Source organism: Microcaecilia unicolor, chromosome 3 (assembly GCF_901765095.1).
Source record: "Microcaecilia unicolor chromosome 3, aMicUni1.1, whole genome shotgun sequence".
NCBI classification, from domain to species: domain Eukaryota; kingdom Metazoa; phylum Chordata; class Amphibia; order Gymnophiona; family Siphonopidae; genus Microcaecilia; species Microcaecilia unicolor.
Genome location: NC_044033.1, coordinates 1,651,187 through 1,677,192, shown reverse-complemented (window position 1 = coordinate 1,677,192; position 26,006 = coordinate 1,651,187). Strand labels below are relative to the sequence as shown.

Genomic DNA, 26,006 nt, shown 5'->3' with positions numbered 1-26,006 from the left:
GAAAGGAATGCTGCTTGGGGGAGAAGTTCCTTTTGAAGGAAGAGGGGGCAGAGGTGCCCGACTTGCCCGGGCGGTACCGACGGGCTTCCTGAAACCGTCCTCTGGAGTTACCGGGGCGAGCACTGGCCCGAGCCCTGACCTCTGGTAACCTCTTGCCCTTAGACGTGCCGAGATCGGTCACAATTTTGTCCAGCTCGACCCCAAAGAGCAGCTTGCCTTTAAAAGGCAACTTAGCCAGGCAGGACTTAAGAGGCGTGGTCAGCAGACCAATGCTTCAGCCAAAGCCACCGCCGCGCAGAGACTGTCTGAGCCATACCTTTAGCCGAGGCTCTCAAGACATCATACAGCAAGTCTGCCAAATAAGCCAAGCCCGATTCCAGGGCCGGCCAATCAGCCCTCAAGGAAGGATCCGAGGGGGAAGCCCGCTGCACAATCGTCAGGCACGCCCTGGCCACATAGGAGCCGCAAACTGAGGCCTGCAAACTTAAAGCAGCCGCCTCGAAGGCCGACCTTAAGGCCGCCTCCAATCTTGTCTTGGGCGTCCTTTAGGGCCGTGCCACTTTCCACCGGCAACGCCATTTTCTTAGTCACCGCAGTGATTAAAGAATCCACGGTAGGCCAAAGAAAGGCCTCCCGTTCACTTTCAGGCAGAGGATAGAGGCGGGACATAGCCCTAGCCACTTTGAGGCTCGCTTCCGGGACATCCCATTGAGCCGAAATCAAGGTGTGCATGGCATCATGCACGTGGAAGGTTCTAGGCGGGCGCTTCATCCTCAGCATAATGGCGGAGCCAACAGGGGCTGAGGGAGAGACGTCCTCCGGAGAGGAAATCTTCAAAATGCTCATGGCCTGCACTAACAGGTTGGGCAAGTCCTCTGAGCGAAAAATCCGCGCTGCATGGGGTCATCCGCTCCATCCGAGCGGGAATCCGTCTCCTCCAAGGAATCCCCAAAGGACCGTTGGGAGAACCCAGATACACTGCCCTCATCTACATCAGAGGAGACAGAGTCCTCTATGGCCTGGAAATCCACCCGAGGGCGTTTACTTCCGGGGGCCTCAACCCCTTTATCGGACAAGGGAGCCGGGGCAGCGTTTTGCATAAGGAAGGCCTGATGCAGCAGCAAAATGAACTCGGGGGAGAAACTCCCCAGACTGTGCACTTCAGCAGCCTGGGCCACAGCCCTAGACGCACCCCTCAACCGGCGCTCGCAAGAGCGGGGGAGAAACATGCTTCGCATCCAAAATGGCATCCGGCGCGTCACTCCGCGAAGGAGCCGCGCGGGAAGAACGGCGCTTAACTTTGGCCGCTTTTTTGCCGTCACCCAAATCAAGGGTGGCCATAGAATTGTCTCCCACCTCAAGGGCGGCTCAAGAAGAAGCCGTCCGAGCAGAGTGGCCGGCCAAGATGGCGGGGGCGAGCAGCGGGGGATGGGTGTTTATTGCGGGAAAAACCGCCGCACCGGAGGAAGAACCGGGACACTGACCGGCTTCCAAACTGACACTCAACAAGGGCAAATCAGACTTTAAGACCCCCGCATCCCCGCTAGAAGCGCACACGCGGTCCGGGGAGCGATTCTTTGCGCCCTCACCCTCCGACGCCATAGGCCACGTGGAGACCGATCGGGGAACCCCCTGCCCGCTACAAAAAGGTAAAAATTACCTGCTTCTCACTCCGAGCTGTAACGAACTGGTGTCCCAGTGAGTAGCTGCAATAAACGTTGAAATAAACGTTGAACTAAACGCCCTTAAGGACGTCCAAAAAAATTTTTTTTTTTCAACGGAGCCAGCGGGAGGGGGGAGAAAAGGAGGGACCTGGCACTACCAGGTTTGCACTTGCTCAAGAAGAGCCCTCAACCCCAGGTCCTCAACAAAACCTAAAAATTAGGCTTGGAGACCTAGCCAGAGCTGCTGCTGTGTGTGACCACCACCTGCTGAGATAGAGAACATACTGAGGAGTTTCCGGCAGCACATGACCACATATAGGGAGGCAAAAGGATTGCTCTCTATCTCCACCTGCTGGTAGATGGACACAACCCACCAGTCTATGGATTGATCAGCTTGATGATATGGAATCACCTTTTCCCAGAGACAATCACAGGTTCTTGATATTGCAGTATCAGGCCTGCCTACGTCTGTCCTCTTCCCAGGCTAGACTTTTCCAATACTCTGCTTCTACAGTCATTTTTTATCTACCAACTCCAAGCTTGTACACTTATTCTCCTGGCCCCCTCCACATCACTCCGACATTATTCCAGTGTCTTATGCACAGTTATACTGTTAAAGATTTTCCCTTTCTGTGCGTTCACACCATTATTCTTGCATTTCTTTCCTTCCACCCCCTTCATATGATTTGCCAATTAAAGAAGTTAGAGGTAAACAATCTTCTCTGTCTTCCTTGGGGGGAAGGAGTAAAAACTGTTGTCTAAGATTTAGGAAGCAAATGTGTACGTGTACATTCCAAACCTGCCCAAAACCCTCCCAGAACACCACAGGCTTTGAAAAGTGTGTGCGCCATGGACAAACACACAACTGCTTTTCTAAAATCAGTGCACCATTTACATGAACGTGAAAGAATGACCTCCACAGGCTATATTATTGTTTTAGATTTATAGTTCGCATATAAATAGCCTACAATACTATTATCTTTGTTTTTCTGTGTTGTTTTAGTTTTTGTTTTTTTTTAGATATAAGCACACATATCTACTCTATTTTAATGTAAAATATATCATACCAGGCATTAACATTTCACATGGGTGTGAAATAAGTAAACTGGTAAAGCTGTACATGAATAAGCTGAGTGAGAGGTGACCAGCCCCACAATGGTATGAAATATTCGGTTAAATCGTCTTTTTTTTTCTCCACTTTTAAAAATACTGGATTAAGCTATCAACTGAGTGGGGGTTCCACATTATAATTACACGGGGAGTGTGAGCCTATGGAGGAAATCTCGCACCCATACTGACTTCATTCACTACAAATTCATGCTATCCTCCTTCCAGAATCCAGTCCTCCCTATTCCTCGCCAAACAGGACTACTACACTCATTGGACTAATTCCCTCAGCTCTAACCCTCGTCGTCTCTTCACCACCCTCAACTCCCTCCTCAAAGTGCCCTCCGCTCCCACCCCCCCTCACTCTCTCCTCAATCACTAGCGGATTACTTCCGCGACAAGGTCCAGAAGATCAACCTCGAATTCACCAATAAACCTTCTCCTCCTCTCCATCCTATCACCCACTCCCTCAACCAATCAACCCAGGCCTCCTTCTCCTCTTTTCCTGATATCACTGAAGAGGAAACCGCCCATCTTCTCTCCTCCTCGAAATGCACCACCTGTTCCTCAGACCCCATTCCCACCAACTTACTTATCACCATCTCTCCTACTATCACCTCCCCCCATCTGTCATATCCTCAACCTCTCTCTCTCCACCGCTACTGTCCCTGACACCTTCAAGCATGCTGTTGTCACACCTCTCCTCAAAAAACCTTCACTCGACCCCACCTGTCCCTCCAACTACCGCCCCATCTCCCTCCTACCCTTCCTCTCCAAAATACTTGAACGCGCCGTTCACAGCCGTTGCACTGATTTTCTCGCCTCTCATACCATCCTCGATCCGCTTCAATCTGGCTTTCGCCCACTTCACTCGACAGAAGCGGCACTATCCAAAGTCTGTAATGACCTGTTCCTCGCCAAATCCAAAGGTCATTACTCCATCCTCATTCTCCTTGACCTATCCGCCGCTTTTGACACTGTCAATCACAACTTACTTCTTGACACACTGTCCTCTTTTGGATTCCAGAGCTCTGTCCTCTCCTGGTTCTCCTCCTATCTCTCCCATCGTACCTTCAGAGTACATTCTCATGGTTCTTCCTCCACCCCTATACCGCTCTCTGTCAGAGTCCCTCAGGGTTCTGTCCTTGGACCCCTTCTTTTCTCTATCTACACCTCTTCTCTGGGCTCCCTGATCTCGTCTCATGGCTTCCAGTATCATCTTTATGCTGACGACACCCAGCTTTATCTCTCCACACCTGACATCACTGCGGAAACCCAGGCCAAAGTATCGGCCTGCTTATCTGACATTGCTGCCTGGATGTCCAACCGCCACCTGAAACTGAACATGGCCAAGACCGAACTTCTTGTCTTCCCACCCAAACCCACTTCTCCTCTACCTCCACTCTCTATTTTGGTTGATAACACCCTCATTGTCCCCGTCTCATCTGCCCGCAAACTCGGTGTCATCTTCGACTCCTCCTTCTCCTTCTCAGCGCATATCCAGCAGATAGCCAAGACCTGTCGCTTCTTCCTCTACAACATTAGCAAAATCCGCCCTTTCCTCTCTGAGCACACCACCTGTACTCTCATCCACTCTCTCGTTACCTCTCGCATTGACTACTGCAACCTACTCCTCACTGGTCTCCCACTTAGCCACCTATCCCCCCTTCAGTCCGTTCAGAACTCTGCTGCACGTCTTATATTCCGCCTGAACCGATACACTCATATCACCCCTCTCCTCAAGTCACTTCATTGGCTTCCGATCAGGTACCGCATTCAATTCAAACTTCTGCTACTAACCTACAAATGTACTCGATCTGCAGCCCCTCCCTACCTCTCAACCCTCATCTCCCCTTACGTTCCTACCCGTAACCTCCGCTCTCAAGACAAATCCCTCCTTTCAGTACCCTTCTCCACCACCGCCAACTCCAGGCTCCGCCCTTTCTGCCTCGCCTCACCCCACGCGTGGAACAAACTCCCCGAGCCCATACGCCAGGCCCCCTCCCTGCCCATCTTCAAATCTCTGCTTAAAGCCCACCTCTTCAATGTCGCTTTCGGCAACTAACCTCTACCTCTACACCCAGGAAAGCTAGACTGCCCCAACTTGACATTTCGTTCTTTAGATTGTAAGCTCCTTTGAGCAGGGACCGTCCTTCTTGGTTTATTTTGTACAGCGCTGCGTAACCCTAGTAGCGCTCTAGAAATGTTAAGTAGTAGTAGTAGTATGTAATATTCGGTGACAAGAGCTGCAGACTGCCACATCAGACATCTGAGGTATGCGAGTTTTCATGCAATATCTTCAGCTTGCAATTTTGCTAAGGAAACTGTAGTGAGGTTTTATATGGCAGCTGTTTTCTTAAGATGCTTATATTAACAGTGACACAAGTATGTGTGAGAAAAACCTGAATGTAATCGTTCAACTAATGATCTGCCACAGTGCTATTAACAATGGTGATCTTTTGCAGAAAGCAAAACAGTACTTAAATTTCTGACTACTACTGCGGACACTGTTCATGGCAATTCACAAAACAGTCCACAGAAATGTTCAATCAGAAGTACATTGTGGACCTGTGCGTCTAGCCCCGTATTTGGCCGTTTTCAAGTCCAAACTTAAAGCCCACCTCTTTACCAATGCTTTTGCCTCCTAAACAATACTTGCCCTGTCCTTTATCCTCACCTATATTTTTCCCTTACCCTTAATTGTTCTGTTTGCCTGTCTTATCTAGATTGTAAGCTCTTTGAGCAGGGACTGTCTTTTTGTGTCTGGTGTACAGCGCTACGTATGCCTTGTAGAGCTATAGAAATGATAAATAGTAGTACTGAGGTTTTCTTCCCTTACTGTGCCTATAGGAAAAAAAAGCTCAGAAAATAACGTTCCAATGTATGGTGCTGATATACTAAGGAGCTCCATGTAAGGCAAAAGAGCTACATTTTTGAAGAGTTTTGAAAAATGCATAATTACGGTATATTACATGCCAAACACAACATGAATTTACCTAATTTTGGATATTATGAAATTGGCTAATTATGAAGCTACTCAATGTTTTAGCTTGGATTTTATAGCAGATACTATCTAAATTCCTGAAGTATCTTGATCCTTCATATGTCTAGCTCATCCTTGAAAGTATAGGATTAAGCACAAAATCTTGACGCAATCCACAAATCAAAGTTCTGCTGCGCTTGTTTTAGGATCCATGTTGACTCTGTAGCACTGGTTTTGGAGTGAGGATGTCACCCGTTTTGGAAGAACTTTTCATAACCTGAACAGAAGAGCTTGGTATCTGCCCATATCATACACAGCACAAGATAGGACCTAACAGGTTCTACTTCAGCCCTGGTGAAGCCCAGCTTGTTTTAGGCTTAAAATATTTTCTCTATCGGAGTTAATGCACTAAAGGTTTAGTCATCCCAGACAAACAACAAGACCAGACCATGGTTTGTAAGACTCAAAGAAATCTTTCCCTCTTTTCAGGAAAATGCTGAATTGAGATTGACGGCCTGATTCAGATGCTTGTTGTTTGTTTCTTGAACGACTAACTAGATGAACTGGTAAAATTAAATAATCAGTGCATGTCTTGCGATGTGTCCACAAATCAGGAGACAACAGTGAGGTTTTGAGTTCAGGGGAGCACCTGGATGCATTTTGTTTGAAATACTGATGCTGTTCATGATTTACAGTTTTTGCCACTTTAAACAAATAAGTAGTAACTTGATTAGCTGTGAAAAGAAGGCAAGAAAGCTGGAGGCTGCTAAACAGCTTGAAAGATATCAAATTGCGTTCCATTAAATCAGTAACAACACAACCTTATTGTCATATATTTGTGACTGGGATCAATTTGAAGGACATAATGTGACACCCATGAGGGGACTTTTTTCTCCTGGTGACAGGGGCGAGTCGGCCTGGTGGTGGAACATGCTAATTGCCAGGGTTGGAATAGATATTCTTATCGGGTGATAATTCGACAGCTGAAGAGTCAAGTGTTACAATGCACTGCAAAGCTAAACGAGTTATGAGGCCTCAGAAATTATTCACAAAAAGCAGATGACTGGAAGAATGATTAGTTTCTTGTTAGTATCAATCTTTTAATAATTGTATGGCAAAAAGCAAATAAGAAGGGTGCAAGTGTCGAGACAATGTTAACTGGTACTGTTCCGCACCTTCCCATCGCCAGCAGAAAAACTGGAAAGCTGTGAATATTAAAACACATAAAAAACAGGTATGAGAAAAGAGGTTAAGCAAACAAAAGATCCAGATAAGGGTGAATCTTAATGACAAAAACATTGTAAAGACTTCAAGTTTACTATGTAATCCTAGAAGAAGAAAAAAAAGACACAAACAATGGAAAAGAATCATAGTGGAACTAAGTCACAGGCAGCACATGAGGGCGAGTAGAGGAGAGTCGAGCGCAGGTAGCGACTGAGGGCGAGTAGAGGAGAGTCGAGCGCAGGTAGCGACTGAGGGCAAGTAGAGGAGAGTCGAGCGCAGGCAGCGACCGAGGGCGAGTAGAGGAGAGTCGAGCGCAGGTAGCGACTGAGGGCGAGTAGAGGAGAGTCGAGCGCAGGCAGCGACCGAGGGCGAGTAGAGGAGAGTCGAGCGCAGGTAGCGACTGAGGGCGAGTAGAGGAGAGTCGAGCGCAGGTAGCGACTGAGGGCGAGTAGAGGAGAGTCGAGCGCAGGCAGCGACCGAGGGCGAGTAGAGGAGAGTCGAGCGCAGGTAGCGACTGAGGGCGAGTAGAGGAGAGTCGAGCGCAGGCAGCGACCGAGGGCGAGTAGAGGAGAGTCGAGCGCAGGTAGCGACTGAGGGCGAGTAGAGGAGAGGCGAGCGCAGGCAGCGACCGAGGGCGAGTAGAGGAGAGTCGAGCGCAGGTAGCGACTGAGGGCAAGTAGAGGAGAGTCGAGCGCAGGCAGCGACCGAGGGCGAGTAGAGGAGAGTCGAGCGCAGGCAGCGACTGAGGGCGAGTAGAGGAGAGTCGAGCGCAGGCAGCGACTGAGGGCGAGTAGAGGAGAGTCGAGCGCAGGTAGCGACTGAGGGCGAGTAGAGGAGAGTCGAGCGCAGGTAGCGACTGAGGGCGAGTAGAGGAGAGTCGAGCGCAGGTAGCGACTGAGGGCGAGTAGAGGAGAGTCGAGCGCAGGCAGCGACCGAGGGCGAGTAGAGGAGAGTCGAGCGCAGGTAGCGACTGAGGGCGAGTAGAGGAGAGTCGAGCGCAGGTAGCGACTGAGGGCGAGTAGAGGAGAGTCGAGCACAGGCAGCGACCGAGGGCGAGTAGAGGAGAGTCGAGCGCAGGTAGCGACCGAGGGCGAGTAGAGGAGAGTCGAGCGCAGGTAGCGACTGAGGGCGAGTAGAGGAGAGTCGAGCGCAGGCAGCGACCGAGGGCGAGTAGAGGAGAGTCGAGCGCAGGCAGCGACCGAGGGCGAGTAGAGGAGAGTCGAGCGCAGGCAGCGACCGAGGGCGAGTAGAGGAGAGTCGAACGCAGGTAGCGACTGAGGGCGAGTAGAGGAGAGTCGAGCGCAGGCAGCGACCGAGGGCGAGTAGAGGAGAGTCGAGCGCAGGTAGCGACTGAGGGCGAGTAGAGGAGAGTCGAGCGCAGGCAGCGACCGAGGGCGAGTAGAGGAGAGTCGAGCGCAGGTAGCGACTGAGGGCGAGTAGAGGAGAGTCGAGCGCAGGCAGCGACCGAGGGCGAGTAGAGGAGAGTCGAGCGCAGGTAGCGACTGAGGGCGAGTAGAGGAGAGTCGAGCGCAGGCAGCGACCGAGGGCGAGTAGAGGAGAGTCGAGCGCAGGTAGCGACTGAGGGCGAGTAGAGGAGAGTCGAGCGCAGGCAGCGACCGAGGGCGAGTAGAGGAGAGTCGAGCGCAGGTAGCGACTGAGGGCGAGTAGAGGAGAGTCGAGCGCAGGCAGCGACCGAGGGCGAGTAGAGGAGAGTCGAGCGCAGGTAGCAACCGAGGGAGAGTAGAGGAGAATCGAGCACAGGCAGCAACCGAGGGCGAGTAGAGGAGAGTCGAGCGCAGGCAGCAACCGAGGGCGAGTAGAGCACAGACAGCGCATGAGGACACTGGAGGTGAGTACAGCACAGGCAGAGCATGAGGGCAAGTAGAGGAGAGTTGAGCACAGGCGGTGCAGAACGAGAGCGAGTACAGCACAGGCAGTGAATGAGGGCAAGTAGAGTACAGGCAATGCATGATGATGGTGGAGGCGAGTGCAGCCCATGCAGTGCACAAGGGCGGTGGAGGCGAGTGCAGCCCAGGCAGTGCACAAGGGCGGTGGAGGCAAGTGCAGCCCAGGCAGTGCACAAGGGCGGTGGAGGCGAGTGCAGCCCAGGCAGTGCACAAGGGCGGTGGAGGCGAGTGCAGCCCAGGCAGTGCACAAGGGCGGTGGAGGCGAGTGCAGCCCAGGCAGTGCACAAGGGCGGTGGAGGCGAGTGCAGCCCAGGCTGTGCACAAGGGCGGTAGAGGCGAGTGCAGCCCAGGCAGTGCTCGAGTGCAGCCCAGGCAGTGCTCAAGGGCAAGTAGGGCACAGGCAGCGCACAAGAATGGTGAAGGCGAGTCGAGCACAGGCTGCGGACGACGGCAGTGGAAGCGAGTAGAGCACAGGCAGCGCACAAGGGCAGTGGAGGCAAGTACAGCACAGGCAGCGCACGAAGGCGAGTAGAGCACAGGCTGCGCACGAGGGCAGTGGAGGCGAGCAGAGCACAGGCAGCTCACGAGGGCGAGTAGAGCACAGGCAGCCCACAAGGGCGAGTAGAGGCAAGTAGAGCACAGGAAGCGCAAGAGTGTGAGTGGAGGCGAGTAGAGCACAGGAAGCGCAAGAGTGTGAGTGGAGGCGAGTAGAGCACAGGAAGCGCACAAGGGTAAGTAAAATACAGGCAGCTCAGCACGAGGGCGAATACACGAGGACAGTGGAGGTGAGTAGAGCACAGGCAGTGCACGAGGGCAGTGGAGGTGAGTAGAGCACAGGCAGTGCACAAGGGTGGTAGAGATAAGTAGAGCAAAGACAGTACACAAAGGCGAGTAGAGCACAGGCAGTGCTCAAGGACGAGTAGAGCACAGGCAGTGCACAAGAGGCAAGTAGAGCACAGGGACTGCACAAGGGTCAGTAGAACACAGGCAGTGCATAAGGATGGTGAAGGCGAGTAGAGCACAGGCAGTGGACGAGGGCGGTGGAAGCGAGTAGAGCACAGGTAGCTCACGAGGGGAAGTAGAGCACAGGCAGAGCATAAGGATGGAGGCGAGTAGAGCACAGGCAGAACAAAGGGCCATGGAAGTGAGTAGAGTGCAGCAGTGCACAAAAGCGGTAGAGGCGAGTAGAGCACAGATGGTGAACGAAGGCGAGCAGAGTACAGGCATCACACGAGGGAGGTGGAGGCGAGCAGAGCACAGGCAGTGCACAAGGGCAAGTGGAGCAGAGGCAGTGGACAAGAACAGTGGAGGCTAGTATATCACAGGCAGTGCACAAGGGCAAGTGGAGCAGAGGCAGTGGACGAGGGCGAGTAGAGCACAGGCAGAACAAAGGGCCATGGAAGTGAGTAGAGTGCAGCAGTGCACAAAAGAGGTTGAGGCGAGTAGAGCACAGATGGTGCACGAGGGCGAGTAGTGTACAGGCAGCACAAGAGGGCGGTGGAGGCGAGCAGAGCACAGGCAGTGCACAAGGACGGTGGAGGCTAGTAGATCACTGGCAGTGCACAAGGGCAAATGGAGCAGAGGCAGTGGATGAGGGCGAGTAGAGCACAGGCTGTGAACAAGGACAGTGGAGGCTAGTAGAGCACAGGCAGTGGACGAGGGCAGTGGAGGCAAGTAGGGCACAAGAAATCCTGGATTGCAAAAGGAGTTGAAAGATCTGAGTGTGGGAACAGGCCATAGGAGTGCACGGCGTATTGGCATACAAATGCCCACAGGATAGAAACAGCATATTTTATGAGTGCTGCTGGGGATACTCACAGGATGTTTAAAGTAAGCATGGAGTTGGGAGGAATTACACCTGTGTTTCATGCTGCCATTTGTAAATCACTCTTCTGCAGTCATGCCAAGTTCACACAGCCAACAAGCTGTGGGAAGCAGGACAGCAGAAGACCTTCCTCTCTGTTCCTGCAGCCACTCCAGTGATTACTGCTTGCATCAACGTTGCACTGTTGATTGCATCTCTCCTTACGTTACAGTGCACACTTAGCACAGAAGCTTAAGGAATAGTTTTTCTTAGCATATAAAGTTTGTTACAGTTCCACAGGCCAGCATTTAAGGGGGCCATTTTACAGTTACTGTAGTACCAATATAAAGCACAGCTAATAGGCACAGGAAGCCTCAGGTTTTTAAAATTTTAGCTATTTCAAAAACATCCCTAGCAATACAAACAGAAAGAAAGGTAGGGTCATACTTTTGAACATCTAGTTAAAATTATTTTCTATAGAAAGTAACCTTTACAGATAACCTTTTGCAAGAGTTTTCCTTTTATTCAGCAAGATAAACACTATGTTGGGTGGCGGGGGAAAGAGGGGTTGGTGGTTGAGAGGCTAGGATAGGGGAGGGCAGACTTATACGGGGTCTGTGCCAGAGCCGGTGATGGGAGGCGGGACTGGTGGTTGGGAGGCGGGAAATACTGGTGGACAGACTTATACGGTCTGTGCCCTGAAAAAGACAGGTACAAATCAAGGTAAGGTATACACATATGAGTTTATCGTGGGCAGACTAGATGGACCGTGCAGGTCTTTTTCTGCCGTCATCTACTATGTTACTATGTATGTTCAGTTATCTGTCAATGAAACCACAGTGATCTGGGGAGTACATGAAACTCTATCGTCTCCTGAGAACCCACCTGAAGGGAAATAGGTTGAGTAATAGCCTGCACATGCACTGACAGTGGGTCTCTGTAGACGAGGAAATGCAAAGGGGTTCTCTGAGGGGATTCACAGAAATGTCACACTGGCATATCAGCTGATCACCCACAAAGTTCCTCGCTGCACCGGAATCAAGGAGACCATGGACTACGATCTGTTTATTGTTCCATACAAAGATGACAGGGAAAGTACAGAGGGAGATCAGAACAACTTGGGAAGGGCCTAGGGTTATCTCCCCCACAACTCCTAGGTCTGGAAGTGTTTCCGGCTTCCTGAGACATCGCTTACCATTGTGTCCCAGGTCTGTGCAGTATAGACAGAGGTTTTATTTATTACATTTGTATCCCACATTTCCCCACCTATTTGTAGGCTCAATGTGGCTTACATAGTGCCGGAGAGCTGTTTGCAGACTCCAGAGTAAACAAATACAAGGTGATGTTGTGGTAGGATGAGGTTCATATGGTAGGACCACGTAAAGGAATCGTACAACGGGACAGGTGTGTTATGACCATTACGAAATTTAGTGTTGTTGTGTCGCAGAGATCAGGCATTTATGTTAGGTCGGTAGGGTATGCCTTTTTAAACAGGTGGGTTTTAAATGTTTTTCTGAAGTGTAAGTGGTCGTATATAGTTTTCAAGTCTTTTGGTACTGCGTTCCACAGTTGTGCGCTGATGTAGGAAAAACTGGATGCATACGTTGATTTGTAATTGAGTCCTTTGCAGCTTGGGTAGTGGAGATTTAGGTATGTTCATGTAGATTCGGATGTGTTTCTAGTTGGTAGGTTGATCAAGTCTGTCATGTATCCCGGTGCTTCACCGTAGATCATTTTGTGAACCATAGTGCTATTTTGAAGGCAATGCGTTCTTTGATTGGGAGCCAGTGTAGTTTTTCGCGGCGGGGTTTTGCGTTTTCAAATCGTGTTTTTCCAAAGATGAGTCTTGCTGCCGTGTTTTGAGCAGTCTGAAGTTTAAGGTTTGTCTTTGCATCCCGCATAAATTCCATTGCAGTAATCTACATGGCTTAGTACCATTGATTGTACCAGGTTGTGAAATGTTTCCCTCGGGAAGAATTGTTTCATGTGTTTGAGTTTCCACATTGAATAGAACATTTTCTTTGTTGTGGATTTTACTTGGTTCTCTAGTGTTATGTTGCGGTCCAGTGTAACGCCGAGGATTTTAAGGCTGTCTGAGACAGGGAGGGTGTGGTCTGGGGATGTTGATAGTTGTGGGATTGTCCGTGGGTGTGTTTTGTGTTCTCTGATTTTTCTCTTCCTCCAACAATTGAGAATGTCCTATTTAAATGGGAACTTCTTCCTCCAGGAGGGCAGGAGAAGCGGGCGTCTGTGAGATCCTGAAACTGAGGCAATAATCGCATATGGCGGCACTTACCTCCACATTCCTTAGCTCTCTCTTGAAAGCGGATGTCCACCTTCCTGATTCCATTGCAGTTCAGAAACCAAGATCTGGAACTGAATGGCATACTGGCCCACAGTTAGAGCTTCTTGTAGGCGCAAGAGCGTGGAAGCTATCATGGAAAGATGCCCCGACTCATCAAATACCTGATGGAAGTGCAAGAGGAAGGCAGCCAAGCTGAACATAAGTCATTCTGCTCCCTCAGGGGAGAGGCCCAAGCCAGTGCTTGCCCAGAAAGGCCAGAAACAAAGATAATCTTGACTCAATCCAAAAGAAAGCTAGAGGGATGTAGTTCAAAGTTCATCAAACACTGGTTAATAAATCCTCGGCACGTCTTGGGGTTCCCATCAAAACGCGATGGTGCCGACAGTTGAGGCTGAGACACCAGGTAGGCTGGAGGTGGCACCGCTGGAGCGGATCCTGGAGGCAGATTCGAACCCGGAGGACCCGCAGTTTGCATCGCCGCAAGCTGAACACAGACCCCCTGAAGGGTTTCCGTAATCTGCAGAAGCTGAGTCCGTTGCTGCTGGGCCTCATAGGCGAGCTGCTGGCGACACTGGAGCTGGTCCATGCAGCTGGTCAGGTCCTGAACAGAATCAGAAAATTGCTGGAGCTGAAAGGGCCAGCTGCAAGGTGGGCAACTCACCCGAGCTCATGGCCTTTGAAGTCTGTCATGATCCAGGGTGAGCCCTTGGGCCGCAGCCGAATTGACGCTGCCTAGCCAACCCGAGGGCTGGCTAGGCCATGACTGGTGGTGGGCAAGACACTTGGTCAAGGCTGGACTGAAGACAGAGCTGCAGCAAGACAGGAAGCAGGGCAGGAACAAGGCTGAACACAGAGCAGGGCTAGAACAAGACACAGGCAAGAAAAGGAGACAAACTAGAACAAGGCTGCGACACACACTAGACAACTCTAGGCACTGGCTGGGAGACAAGAACTTCCTTCAATAAGAAAAAAAAAACAGGAAGTGATGACATCAGCCAGTGCCCTCTTGCAGAGCTATAAAGGAAGTGCAGGGTTTCCAGGAAGCAAACAGAACCTTCTTAGCACAGAATGCTGATGGAGATCACAGAGAACAGGTGAGGGGCGTGACAACATGCTACCAATCCTGGGGCAAGCAGAGGCTTCTCCAATGTCCATCTCAATAACAGACCATGAACATTTCTGCCAGGAACTTGTCCAAACCTTTTATAAACCCAGGTACGCTAACCACCATTGCCACATCCCCTGGCAACGAGATCCAGAGCTTAACTATTCCTTGAGTGAAAAAAATATTTCCTCCTATTTGTTTTAAAAGTATTTCCCTGTAATCTCATTGAGTGTCCATTGGTTTTTGTACTTTTTTAATGAGTGAAAACATAACATTGTAATATAGTAGATGATGGCAAATAAAGACCTGTATGGTCCATCCAGTCTGCCTAACAAGATAAACTCATTACACATGGTATGTGATACTTCATATGTATACCTGACCTTGATTTGTCCTTGTCATTTTCGGCTTTGCTTCCTAAAACACGGCAGCCAGACTAATTTTTGGTAAATCAAGATTTGAAAGTGCAACACCACTCCGCGAAAAGCTACACTGGCTCCCCATCAAAGAGCGAATAAATTTTAAAATACACACACTGATCCACAAGATCCTCCACGGAGAATCTCCAAGCTACATGACCAAATTAATTGACCTCCCAAACAGAAACAGGACCAAATCCTCTCGAACATATCTCAATCTTCATCTTCCTAATTGCAAAGGCCTTAAATACAAAACCTACTATGCTTCCAACTTTTCCGTGATAGGCAGTCAACTCTGGAACGCCATACCAAGACTCATTAGAACAACCAACGAACTTCTACCCTTCCGAAAGTTGCTGAAAACATACCTCTTCAAACGAGCCTATTCGGACGACCCAACTTAATCTAATTACCTAAACCACATCTCTAAACCAAACCACTAGCATTAACCACACCTCATCCTGCCCCCATATCCCTTCGTCTTCTCATTCCGCACACAATTTGTGTCTCTGCAAAATGTGTCCATATCTTTTGTTATCTCTGATACACCTTATTCCCTTTTATTGTAAGCCGCACTGAACCCATGTCATCTCTGTCACACTTTGTTCCCATTTATTGTAAGCCGCACTGAGCCTGCCATCGAGCGGGAAAGAGCGGGGTATAAATGCTACAAATAAATAAATAAAATTACCAGTGTTGCCACCCAATCTCCGTTAAGCTTCTGTGGATCTATTCCTTTTAAACAGGATTCCTTTGTGTTTATGCCATGCATTTTGAATTCCATTATCGTTTTCATCTCCACCAAGTATATACCACCTTCTCTGTGAAAAAATACTTCCCGACATTATTTTGCTCCCCTTCAACCTCTATTCATATCCTCTAGTTCTACCACCTACCCGTCTCTGCAAAAGGTTTGTTTGCAGATTAATACCTTGATTCACCTCCACCTGCTCCACACTACTCAGAATTTTGTAGACCTCAATCATATCCCCCCCTCAACCAAATTCTTACTGCAATTTGACCTATCTGCTCCTTTTCATAATATTTTGCTAAACAAATTAAGTGAATTTGGTATCACAGGTGTGGTCTTGAATTGGATTAAGCAGTTTTGGTAAATTGTATCTATGCAGTTAAGAGATGGACAGCTTTCAAAACTCTATCGTCCCTACTGTGGTGTACTCAGGGCTCACCTTTATCTCCCATTCCTTTTAATATTTTCACATTCGATTCAGTATTCTTTCTTCCTATGCAGATAATATTTTTATTTTATACACGGTTCCCTCCAATACAGAGAAAATACATGCAGCTGGGTTGGACTGGGCTAGGGCTGTGTTCACATCAGGCTACTGCAACTTAGATTAAATAATAAACATTTTGCTTATTTACAACTCAGACTTTTACAGACCTCTGTTCAGTCTGTGTTGAGGCACCAGTCCTCAGTTTTACTTCAAACTACTTTCACTCATTTTGTCTGGATAAAGGAAATGTTTTATCTTCCTTTCATATTACAAACAACTCTCCTCATGTCCTGTGAATTGAGCTTGATCTATATTTACATTTAACCATCCTCAACTGGACCATCCAAGCGTATCAAAACCAGAAACTACAATCTGCAAGTTGAAATTTTATTTCAACTAAAAAACTATTTTTTTTAATTTTTTTTATTTTATTTATATATATATATATATATGACAAACATTCCAAGGAGTTACACTTGTTTGGAAAGTGTTATATCAAATTAACAACAATGATAAAGAAAATAATTTTTCAAATTCACATATTTCAACACTCAAGTCCACATTATATCAGGAACATCCTTAACATAAGAGGATTAAAAGAATTAATATTTTAAGGAAATATTAGCATTTAGGAGATATTCAGACAGGTACACTACTTGTGACTCCATCAATTCTTTTTAGATGTTAAAAAAGATGATAACTGTGATGGTTCAATGAAAACATATTTATATGAATTATAGGAAACTATACATTTACAGGGAAAACGAAGATAGAATGAGGCGCCTAGTCGCAAGACCTCTGGTTTTAATATCAAAAATTGTCTGCGTTTCCTTCGAAACATCTGAGAATAGTTGTATTTTCAATCCCAGGAAAAGTTTTTCCTTGTGTTTAAAAAACAACTTAACTAACTTGGTGGTGCATGTTTCATCTATGTGGGGAGTGAGATGGCGACATGCTCCAAACCAATTGTTTGGTGACTATTCTACGCAGGGACGGACCAGGACAGGATAGCGTCCCTTCTTACACAGAGCCTTGCTGATGGGAAAAAAAGCGATTTTACAGCAGTGGATGAATACAGAACTCCCCACAGTGGCCCAGTGGCGTTCGTTTATGATTTACATGTGTTTACTTGAACGTAGTAGCATTGAAGATCTGGCAGGGATCAAAGGAAACCGATTTTGCACAACTTGGGCACCCTTTTGGGACACGCTGACTTCAGTAGCCCGCAGCAGAATTTTGAATTCCTGAAGATGGGGAGGGATGGGGAGGGTTAGAGTGGGGAGGAGGGTGGTGGGAAGGGAAGAAAATTGTAAAATTGATAACTGTAACCAGAGAGAGCACTTGTTCAGTTATGCATTGGAATTTCACATAATGTCAATTGAGTCCTGTTATTTTGCCTTACGTTAATAAACACGAGTTAAAAAAAACAACTTAAATAACCATTGTTTGTCTGGGATTAAAGCCAATGTGGCTACCAAGGTTGCCACAGTGGCCTGTTCAGTATCAGAAGTTTCCAAGAGGTTTGTAACATCCAAAGGTTCTTGTTGCTGTGGTGTTTCTCGTAACTTTGGGGGAACATAATAAGCCTGAGTAATAGGTGGTAGATTAGCCTCAGGTATTTCCAAAACATCTTTAAAATAACGTTTTAGCATCTCTAAAGGATTTATCATTTTTAGTCTTGGAAAGTTTATAAATCTCAGGTTATAACTTCTCATATGATTCACAAAGATCTCCATTTTTTTTCCTGATATTAGATATATCCTTTAGCATAAGCATTTGAATATTATCCACTTTTGTAGCTTTTGGTGGGTGGTGGGAAACATTTTTGATGCGCCAGCAGTGGGGTGTGTGGTGATCCTGATCAAAAAGGGATTGCATTTGGAGAATGTTATTGCAGATCCGGAAGGACAGTTTGTTTTGGCTTCAGTGGTGCTAGAGCGTCAACCTCTTACTGTGCAATCCTTATGCTCCTAATGTATTCGATAGAGAGTTCTTTGCAAGGGTGATCCGAAAGATTATAGACTTGGGTGAGCTTCCGATAGTTCTGGGAGGGGATTTGAATGATGTGGCGGACCCTAGGTTAGATCGTTCTAAGCCAACAGATAGGGCATTGGCTAGAACGGAGAGAGGGGTGTGTTTATTAGGCTCAGCATTGGGTATAGTGGATGTATGGAGAACTCTTAATCCTTTGGAAGAGATTACACACGTGTCTAGGGTACACTTTACGATGTCCAGAATAGATTAGATTATCTCTTGATTTCTAGAGAATTTTTAACTCAGGTGGAGGGAGCTAGGATAGGTCTGATCATGATCTCAGATCATGCATGGGTGGAGCTGGGTCTTTGGGGAGGAGAGTCTCTGCCATTGGGGAGGGCCTGGAGATTCCCTTCTTCTCTCTATAGGGATAGTCATTTTTTGCCATTTTTGATATCCAAATGGCAGCAATATAAGGACGCTAATGAGCAGCATAGATCCTGTTCTGGGAGGCGGCAAAAGTGGTCCTTAGAGGGGAGATCAACTCTTATGTTAGTTTTCAGAGGAGGGTGAGACGCAGAGAGGTTTTTCATCTAAAGAAGCGGGTAACTTCTCTCAGACGGCAATATGGGATAGATCATTCTTTTCGAGTAAGTGCACAATTACTGGAAGCACAGCAAGCTTTGAACGAACTGGTGAATATGGGGACGAAGAAATCATGGGCATTCTTCAAATTTCAGTTCTATCGATTTGCAAACAAGGAAAGTAATCTCTTGGCCAGGCCGGCGCGTGGCAGTTTGGGAAGGCATAAGATCTGTACGCTGGTGGATTCCAGAGGTATTTGGAAAAATGAGGATCAAGCAATTAACAAGGTACTTTACGAGTTTTTTGCTAAGCTGTATGAGCCGCAGTCCCCCCCTCTGGTGGACAGTGAGATTTATTTGGCTAGTATGGAGCTGCCTAAGGCCACAGATTCAGAGTTGGCGATGTTGAGTGCACCAATAGAAGTAGAAGAGGTTGAGTGGATAATTCGACAAAGTGCTTTGGGTAAAGCCCCAGGCCCTGATGGTCTACGTAACGAGTTTTTTTAATTATTGCAGGTGGAGGTTAGTCCAGTATTGGCTGAAGTTTTCAATAGTTATGTCCAGCGGGAGAAACTTCCTGAACATTTAAATGTGGCACAAATTATAGTCCTGCAGAAGCCGGGGAAGCCAGCAGATTGCCTGGAATCATATCGCCCTATCTCGCTGCTTAACATGGAGGTAAAGTTCTTGGCCAAGATTGTGACTAACAGGTTGGCGAGAACTCTTCCTTCATTGGTGTCTGAACCCCAGGTGGGGTTCACTCGTGGAAGGGTGATCGCGAAAAATATGAGATAAATTTTGGCGGCTTTAGAGACAATTCGCTTGGAAGGGGCACAGGCTCTACTCGTAAGTTTCAACGCAGAAAAAGCGTTTGATAGGGTGGATTGGGCATTTATGTTTGGGGTGTTAAAGGCCTATGGTATAGAGGGATGGTTTCTTCAGGCACTGCGGACGTTGTATGCGGATCAGAAGGTGCATGTGTATGCTAATGGAATTACCTCGGACTGGTTCCCGATTAAAAGAGAGGGTTCGCACTGCATCGCTGGAGGAAGTTTCTCTCCGGTATACCTCTGGTTTTCAGTCAGATCTCCTGCAGTCTCAAAAAGTGGTGTGGATGGGAAAGGGTATATGGTTGCTGTCTCATTTGTACATTGCTGGTAATCTGTTATCTCCTAATGCTTTGTCTGTTTTATATGATGTTCCAGTAATAGATTCTGATTCATGGAGGGGCATCTCTAACTATATTTTGTCTTTTCAAGTCTCCGCTTCTATTACAACTGCCCCTTCGGAATTTATCTCTTCCTGCCTTGCCATTGCTTCTGGTAGTAAGAAGGCATCCCTATTATATAAAAAACTTCAGAATCTATATGTGGACACTGTCACTAGGCTGCGGCAGTCCTGGGAACAAGATTTAGATTTTGATGCGTCAGAATTTGACTGGTGCACCTTTTGGATTGACTCCATGCGCCCAACTAGGTCAGCGGCGATATCCCAGTCCTCATATTTTGTATTTCACCGAGCCTACTGGACCCCTGCTCGAGTAGCAAGGATTACTAAGACTACTACCTTCAAATGTTGGTCTTGTCAGGAGACGGATGGATCCTTGGCGCATATGGTTTTTTTCTGCAAAAACGTTAGAGCATACTGGGGACTTATTTGGGCGAAATTGTGTATTATTTTTCATCTGCCTGAGACTGCAGCAATCTCCTATGAGGTTGTGATACTGCGTGCCTCTTCCCCTACTATTACCCTTCTTGAGTCAGATAAGAAACTGTTTAATATTCTGTTAGCTGTCGCTTTGCATTTAATTGTTACACATTGGAAAAATAATGCGCATCTGAATTTTAACGAATGGTGGAGTTACGTATGTGTGATCCGAAAATATGAAGCACTTCTTGCCCATAAGCATCACAGAGTGCAGTCTGTCTTGAAGACCTGGGCTCGCCTAGACTTATTTTGTCAGGCATCTTGTAGCACTACTTGATCTTGGCCTCTAGGTATTGTCCTGGAACGTATATGTATTTGCACTTGGAAGCCATGGTGTTTTTTTTTTTTTTTCCATTCGTTTTGTTATGTGTTGTTTGCTTTTGTGTATACTTTTCTGTTGTATTTTGAAAACCTTTAATAAAATGTGATACAAAAAAAAAAAGAAGAGGGACGCGGCAAGGCTGCCCTCTGTCTCCGTTACTTTTTGTTTTGACATTGGACCCTTTGTTGAGGGAGATCCAACTCAACCCTGATATAAAAGGGGTGCACATAGGAAATTTCATCTTTAAGTCCACCGCTTTTGCGGATGATTTACTGATGCTTATAACAGAGCCTAGATACTCTTTGCCGCATCTCATGGAAAGCTTGGTGGAATTTGGAGATTTTTACGGTTTTAGGCTGAACCTGCTAAAATCGTAAGCGTTGGCAAGTTCGGATACCTTGAGACGGTCCTGGGGGGAAGGGTTTCCCTTGAGATGGGCTGGGGAGTCATTCTGGTACTTGGGTATACAGTTAACCATGGATACCTCGAGGTTATATGAGATTAATATTTCTAGGCTGCTTAGGAAGACGAAAGAGAAGTTATCACTCTGGTCCTCTGGTTGTCATATTAGCCCTCTCCTCAAGCCACTTCACTGGCTTCCTATCCGTTTGCACATACAGTTCAAACTCCTCTTATTGACCTGTAAGTGCATTCACTCTGCAGCTCCTCAGTACCTCTCCACTCTCATCTCTCCCTACATTCCTCCCCAGGAATTCCGTTCACTGGGTAAATCTCTCTTATCTGCACTCTTCTCCTCCACTAACTCCAGACTCCGTTCCTTTTATCTTGCTGCACCATATGCCTGGAATAGACTTCATGAGCCGGTACGTCAAGCTCCATCTCTGGCCGTCTTCAAATCTAAGCTAAAAGCCCACCTTTTTGATGCTGCTTTTAACTCCTAACCCTTATTCACTTGTTCAGAACCCTTACTTTATCATCCTCACCTTAATATTCCCTTATCTCTTGTTTGTCCTGTTTGTCTGTCTTAATTATATTGTAAGCTCTGTCGAGCAGGGATTGTCTCTTCATGTTCAAGTGTACAGCGCTGCGTACGTCTAGTAGCGCTATAGAAATGATAAGTAGTAGTAGTAGTCCTCAATGCCATTATCCCTTCTGGGCCGGTTGTATCTTTTCAGAATGATGGTCTTCCCCAGATGGCTATCCAGCTTATTTTTGAAAGAGAAAAACGCCCAAATTCCGACCTAAATCGGGAGATGGACGTCTTTCTCTTGTGGGTGCCCAAATCGGTATAATCGAAAGCCGATTTTGGGCGTTTCCAACTGCACTCCGTCGCGGGAACGCATAAAGTTGACGGGGGCGTGTTGGAGGCATGGTAAAGGCGGGACTGGGGCGTGGTTATCGACTGAGGAGAGATGGGTGCGCTCGGCCGATAATCGAAAAAATAAAGGCGTTTTTAGCCAGAATTTAGGACACTTTTTCTGGACCCTGTTTTTTCACGAACAGGTCCCAAAAAAGTGCCCTAAATGACCAGATGACCAACGGAGGGAATCGGGGATGACCTCCCCTGACTCCCCCAGTGGTCACTAACCCCCTCCCACCAAAAAAACCCGAACTTTAAACACTTTTTTTCCAGCCTCTATGCCAGCCTCAAATATCATCCCTAGCTCCATGACAGCAGTATGCAGGTCCCCCGAGCAAATTTAGTTTAGTTGGTGCTGCCCGGACCCATGCAGAGAGCAAAAATCGGAAGAAAAAAAAAAACATGCAAGTGCAGTTGGGGACGTCCAAATTAAAAAATAGTAAAAGGGAGATTTGAACCAGCCACCTTCTGATTCCCAGGCCAGTGCTCTAAGCACTGCACCACATGAATCAGTTGTTTAGATATCCTTCTCTTTCCATTAAGTCCCTCCAAGTTTCTGTCAGCCAATCACAGCTGTTTAGCTGACATGATGTCAGCTAAAGGAGCTGTGATTGGCTGACAGAAACTTGGAGGGACTTAATGGAAAAGGAAGGACATCTAAACAACTGATTCATGTGGTGCAGTGCTTAGAACCCTGGCCTGGGAATCAGAAGGTGGCTGGTTCAAATCTCCCTTTTACTATTTTTTAATTTGGACGTCCCCAACTGCACTTGCAGGTTTTTTTTTTCCTTCCGATTTTTGCTTTCTGCATGGGTCCGGCCAGCACCAACTAAACTAAATTTGCTCAGGGGACCTGCATACTGCTGTTATGGAGCTTGGGATGATATTTGAGACTGGCATAGAGGCATCTCAGGGGGACCAGTACACTACCAATGCTGGCCCCTCCCACGACCAAATGCCTTGGATTTGTTCGTTTTTGAGCTGGGGCGCTTTGGTTTCGATTATCGCTGAAAAACGAAAACGCCTAGCTCAAAAAACGCCCAAATCTTATGCATTTGCCCGGCACAAACCGTATTTTCGAACCTAAAGATAAACGTCCATCTTTTTCGAAAATACGATTCGGCCCGCCCCTTCACAGACCCATTCTCGGAGATGGACGTTTTTACAAATGGGCGTTCGCGTTCGATTATGCCCCTCCTTATGTGTTACAGACTTTGCCTATATGGTTGTTTAGGAAAGAGTTGGCAGTGCTTCAGAGGATGGTGGTGAAGTTCTGCTGGGGGGGGGGGGGGGAGTCAAAAATGCGGTGGCAGTATTTGATAGGTGCGCAAAAGTCGGGAGGGTTGGGACTCCCGGATCTTAGGAAATATAACCAAGCGTGCCTGCTTCGGCATTTACAAGATTGGTTGATGGGTACGGAAACCTATATGGATGTGGGGTTGGAACGCGCTTATTTTTGCCTGTGGCATATGACTTCTCTGCTCCACACTCTAAAGGAAGAATTGCCGGAGAGAGTACGTGGGAGTATACTGCTTCAACCCCTATGGTATTTATGGAAAGTGGTGCTGTCAATTTGGGGACAGTGTCATCTCAGCAGCGTGTGGCTCCCATTACGGGGGAATGTATCGTTTTGGCCGGGTGATAAAAGCGGGGTTTTCCGCTCCTTGGCGGAAGGGGAAGTGATTCACTTAGAGAGCCTAGTAAATGAAGACGGGTCTTTAATGTCATTTCTAGATTTCTCAGCGCGTTGTGGGCAGGGCTCGTCCACTTGTCTGACCTATGGACAATTGTCTCACTATGTGCGTTCTTTATCGAGGGGTAGTTTGGTCCACGGTTTGGTAGGCAATTGCGAGAATTGTTAGAAGGAGATGCAGTGGGACAAATCTCGGTTTCTTAGTTTCACGGTACTTTAGGTAGGTTGGCTCAAGCTAGGGACTTGACTGCGGTTGTGGATAGATGGAGTACAGAGGTCGGTAGGAGTGTTTCGGCAAAGTTGCTGTTATCGGCTCTCCAGGGTGGCACACGTTTGGTGCATAGTGCAGAATTGCAGAAGTGCCATTTTCGAACAGTACATAGAGCATATTTCTCTCAGAGACAGGCCTTTCGTGCTGAGATCTTGGATTTGCAGTGTTGTAGGAAGTGTAAGAGGATGGAGGCAATGTTCTTTCATGGTATGTGGCAGTGTAGGTTGATTTCTTCGTTCTGGTTTGCAGTCGGTCGATTTTTGGAAGGGGTGTTAGGGCGCAAGATTATATTAACTTTTAAGAGAGCTTTATTTAGTGCACCTGGTCTGTGGCGGGAGGGTACAAGGGGTGAGAAATTGTTTTTGGATAAGGCATGTATATTGGGGAGGAAATGCATCCTTCTTCATTGGGATTGCCCGCCTTCCTTCTGGCATTGGAGAAATAAGCTCCACTAATTAATGTCACGGGAGTCTAGAGGAGCAAGTTTGACCCCGGGAAGGCAGCGGAGGTTTATCGCAGTGTGGGAGGCTTATTTGAACAAAATTTCACAGCGGGCGCATAGTCAAATTTTGAATAGGCTCCCTTGGGGTGGATAGGTTGTACAGTAAGGAGTGCATTGAGCAGTGCTTCGGGGGTGGGGGTTGGGGGGGGAGATTTAAGAGTAGTATTACGGTTAATGCGGGTAGGTTTGCCGGAGTTTGGAGGGGGTAGTGGAGAGGTGGGAGGGGTAGTAATGATTGGGTTTTAGGATAGGTTTGTTACTCTTTTTGGGAATACTGATCTGTTTCTTTCAAGACTACCTTATATGTTTATGCGCAGTCCATCAGTGTGCGGTCAGGGCAATAAATCTGGTGTTGGGTTGTAGAGGGGGTGGGTGGGAGAGGTTAAAATGGTTAAAAGTTTGATGACTGTATTTATCCCTTTGTATTGAGTGGGTGTTAGTTGCTCTGGCAAGGTTTCTATTGATGCTACCAATAATTTTCAATTTATTTTTGTCATCAATAAAAATTGTTTAAAGATAAATTTGTGGCTGAATATATGCCAACTAGGGCATGTTCATAGTCAACTGAAAGAAGAAGAAGCACATCAGTGGGCAAAACTGAAAGGTGAGAAAGAAGGCTGCTCTGGTTCTCAAACGTAGTAGTTGAAAAGGGAAAGAAGGTTAGACTTCATACGTTACAATACCACTCAGAAAAGGGAGGACAGGCACGGGAGGGGGGATTTCGAAGGGGAGGAGGGTTTGAAGTTGTAGAGGCTACCTTTGGCTGTAATGTTGTAATAGCAATAAGGGGTGGCTGGTCGTATGCTTGCTTGAATTTTGAAGTTGATATGTAAAGACAGCTTGATACCGATTGTATGTTGTTTATTCTAAATTTCAAATAAAGACTTCTTGTAAATCAAAAAAAAAAAAGAAAGAGGAGGACAGACAAAAATACCTGAAAAAGCTAACAGTAGCTGGAAAAGCTGTCAGGAAAACATACATACAAATGAAAGAAAAGATAAGTGATACGATGAAATTAGGGGACAAAACATTTTTTTTTTAGATATTTAAGTGACAGGAGGAAGTTCCATAATAGCATAGCAAGGCTCAAGGGAGAGGGGGAGGGAGAGGGAGAGGGGGAGGGAGAGGGGGAGGAATATGGAAAAGCTGATAAGGATAAAGCTGAACTGCTTAACAATTATTTCTGTTCTGTGTTCACGGATGAAAGACTGGGGGTAGGACTACAGAAAACAAATGCTAATGGGGATGGATGTGTGTAGACCGGTACCGATTCTCAGAAGACTGTGTTCTAAGGAGCTAGCTAAACTAAAATAGACAAAGTGATGGGGTCTGATGGGATACATCCGAGGGTATTCAAGGAACTCTGAGACGTTCTGGCGGCTCCGTTGTCTGACCTCTTCAATGCTTTAGAGTCTAGAGTGGTCCTAGATGACTGGAGAAGGGTAGATGTAATCCCTGTACACAAGAGCGGAAGGAGGAGGTTGGGAATTACAGACCTGTCAGTCTGACCTCAGTGGTGGGCAAACTAATGGAAACACTTCTAAAGCAGAGGACTGTGAGCTTTCTTGAACTGAATGAACTGAGAACTGAGGCACCACAGTTTCACTAGAGGCAGGTCTTGTCAGAAAATCTCACCGATTTCTTTGACTGGGTGACGAAACAGTTGGATGTGGGAGGGGCGCTAGATGTGGTGTACTTGGATTTTAACAAAGCCTTTTGACACAGTTCCGTACAAGCGACCGATAAATAAACTGAGGCCCTCGGTATGGGCCCTAAAGCAACTGAATGGGTTAAAAACTGGTTAAATGGAAGGAGACAGGGGGTAGTGGTAAATGGAGTTTGCTCCAAGGAAAAGGATGTTATCAGTTGTGTTCCG

The 26,006-nt window shown here is 47.2% G+C and overlaps 1 protein-coding gene across 5 annotated transcripts in view; it reads right to left on the bottom strand.

The window, feature by feature from the left end:
* The window catches only part of KLC4 (kinesin light chain 4), a 230,714-nt gene that overhangs the window by 100,550 nt on the left and 104,158 nt on the right, over window positions 1-26,006 (bottom strand). Inside the window, exon 11 of one of the 5 annotated variants that reach the window (XM_030195696.1) lies at window positions 6,892-6,959. The exons of 3 other annotated variants lie outside the window; for them this stretch is intronic. In XM_030195696.1, the coding sequence (XP_030051556.1) occupies window positions 6,909-6,959 (51 nt within the window). In that variant the 3' untranslated portion in view covers window positions 6,892-6,908. Of the gene's footprint in view, window positions 1-6,891; window positions 6,960-16,237; window positions 17,001-26,006 lie in introns of those variants that run through there. One more of the 5 variants, XM_030195694.1, reaches the window with a different exon arrangement.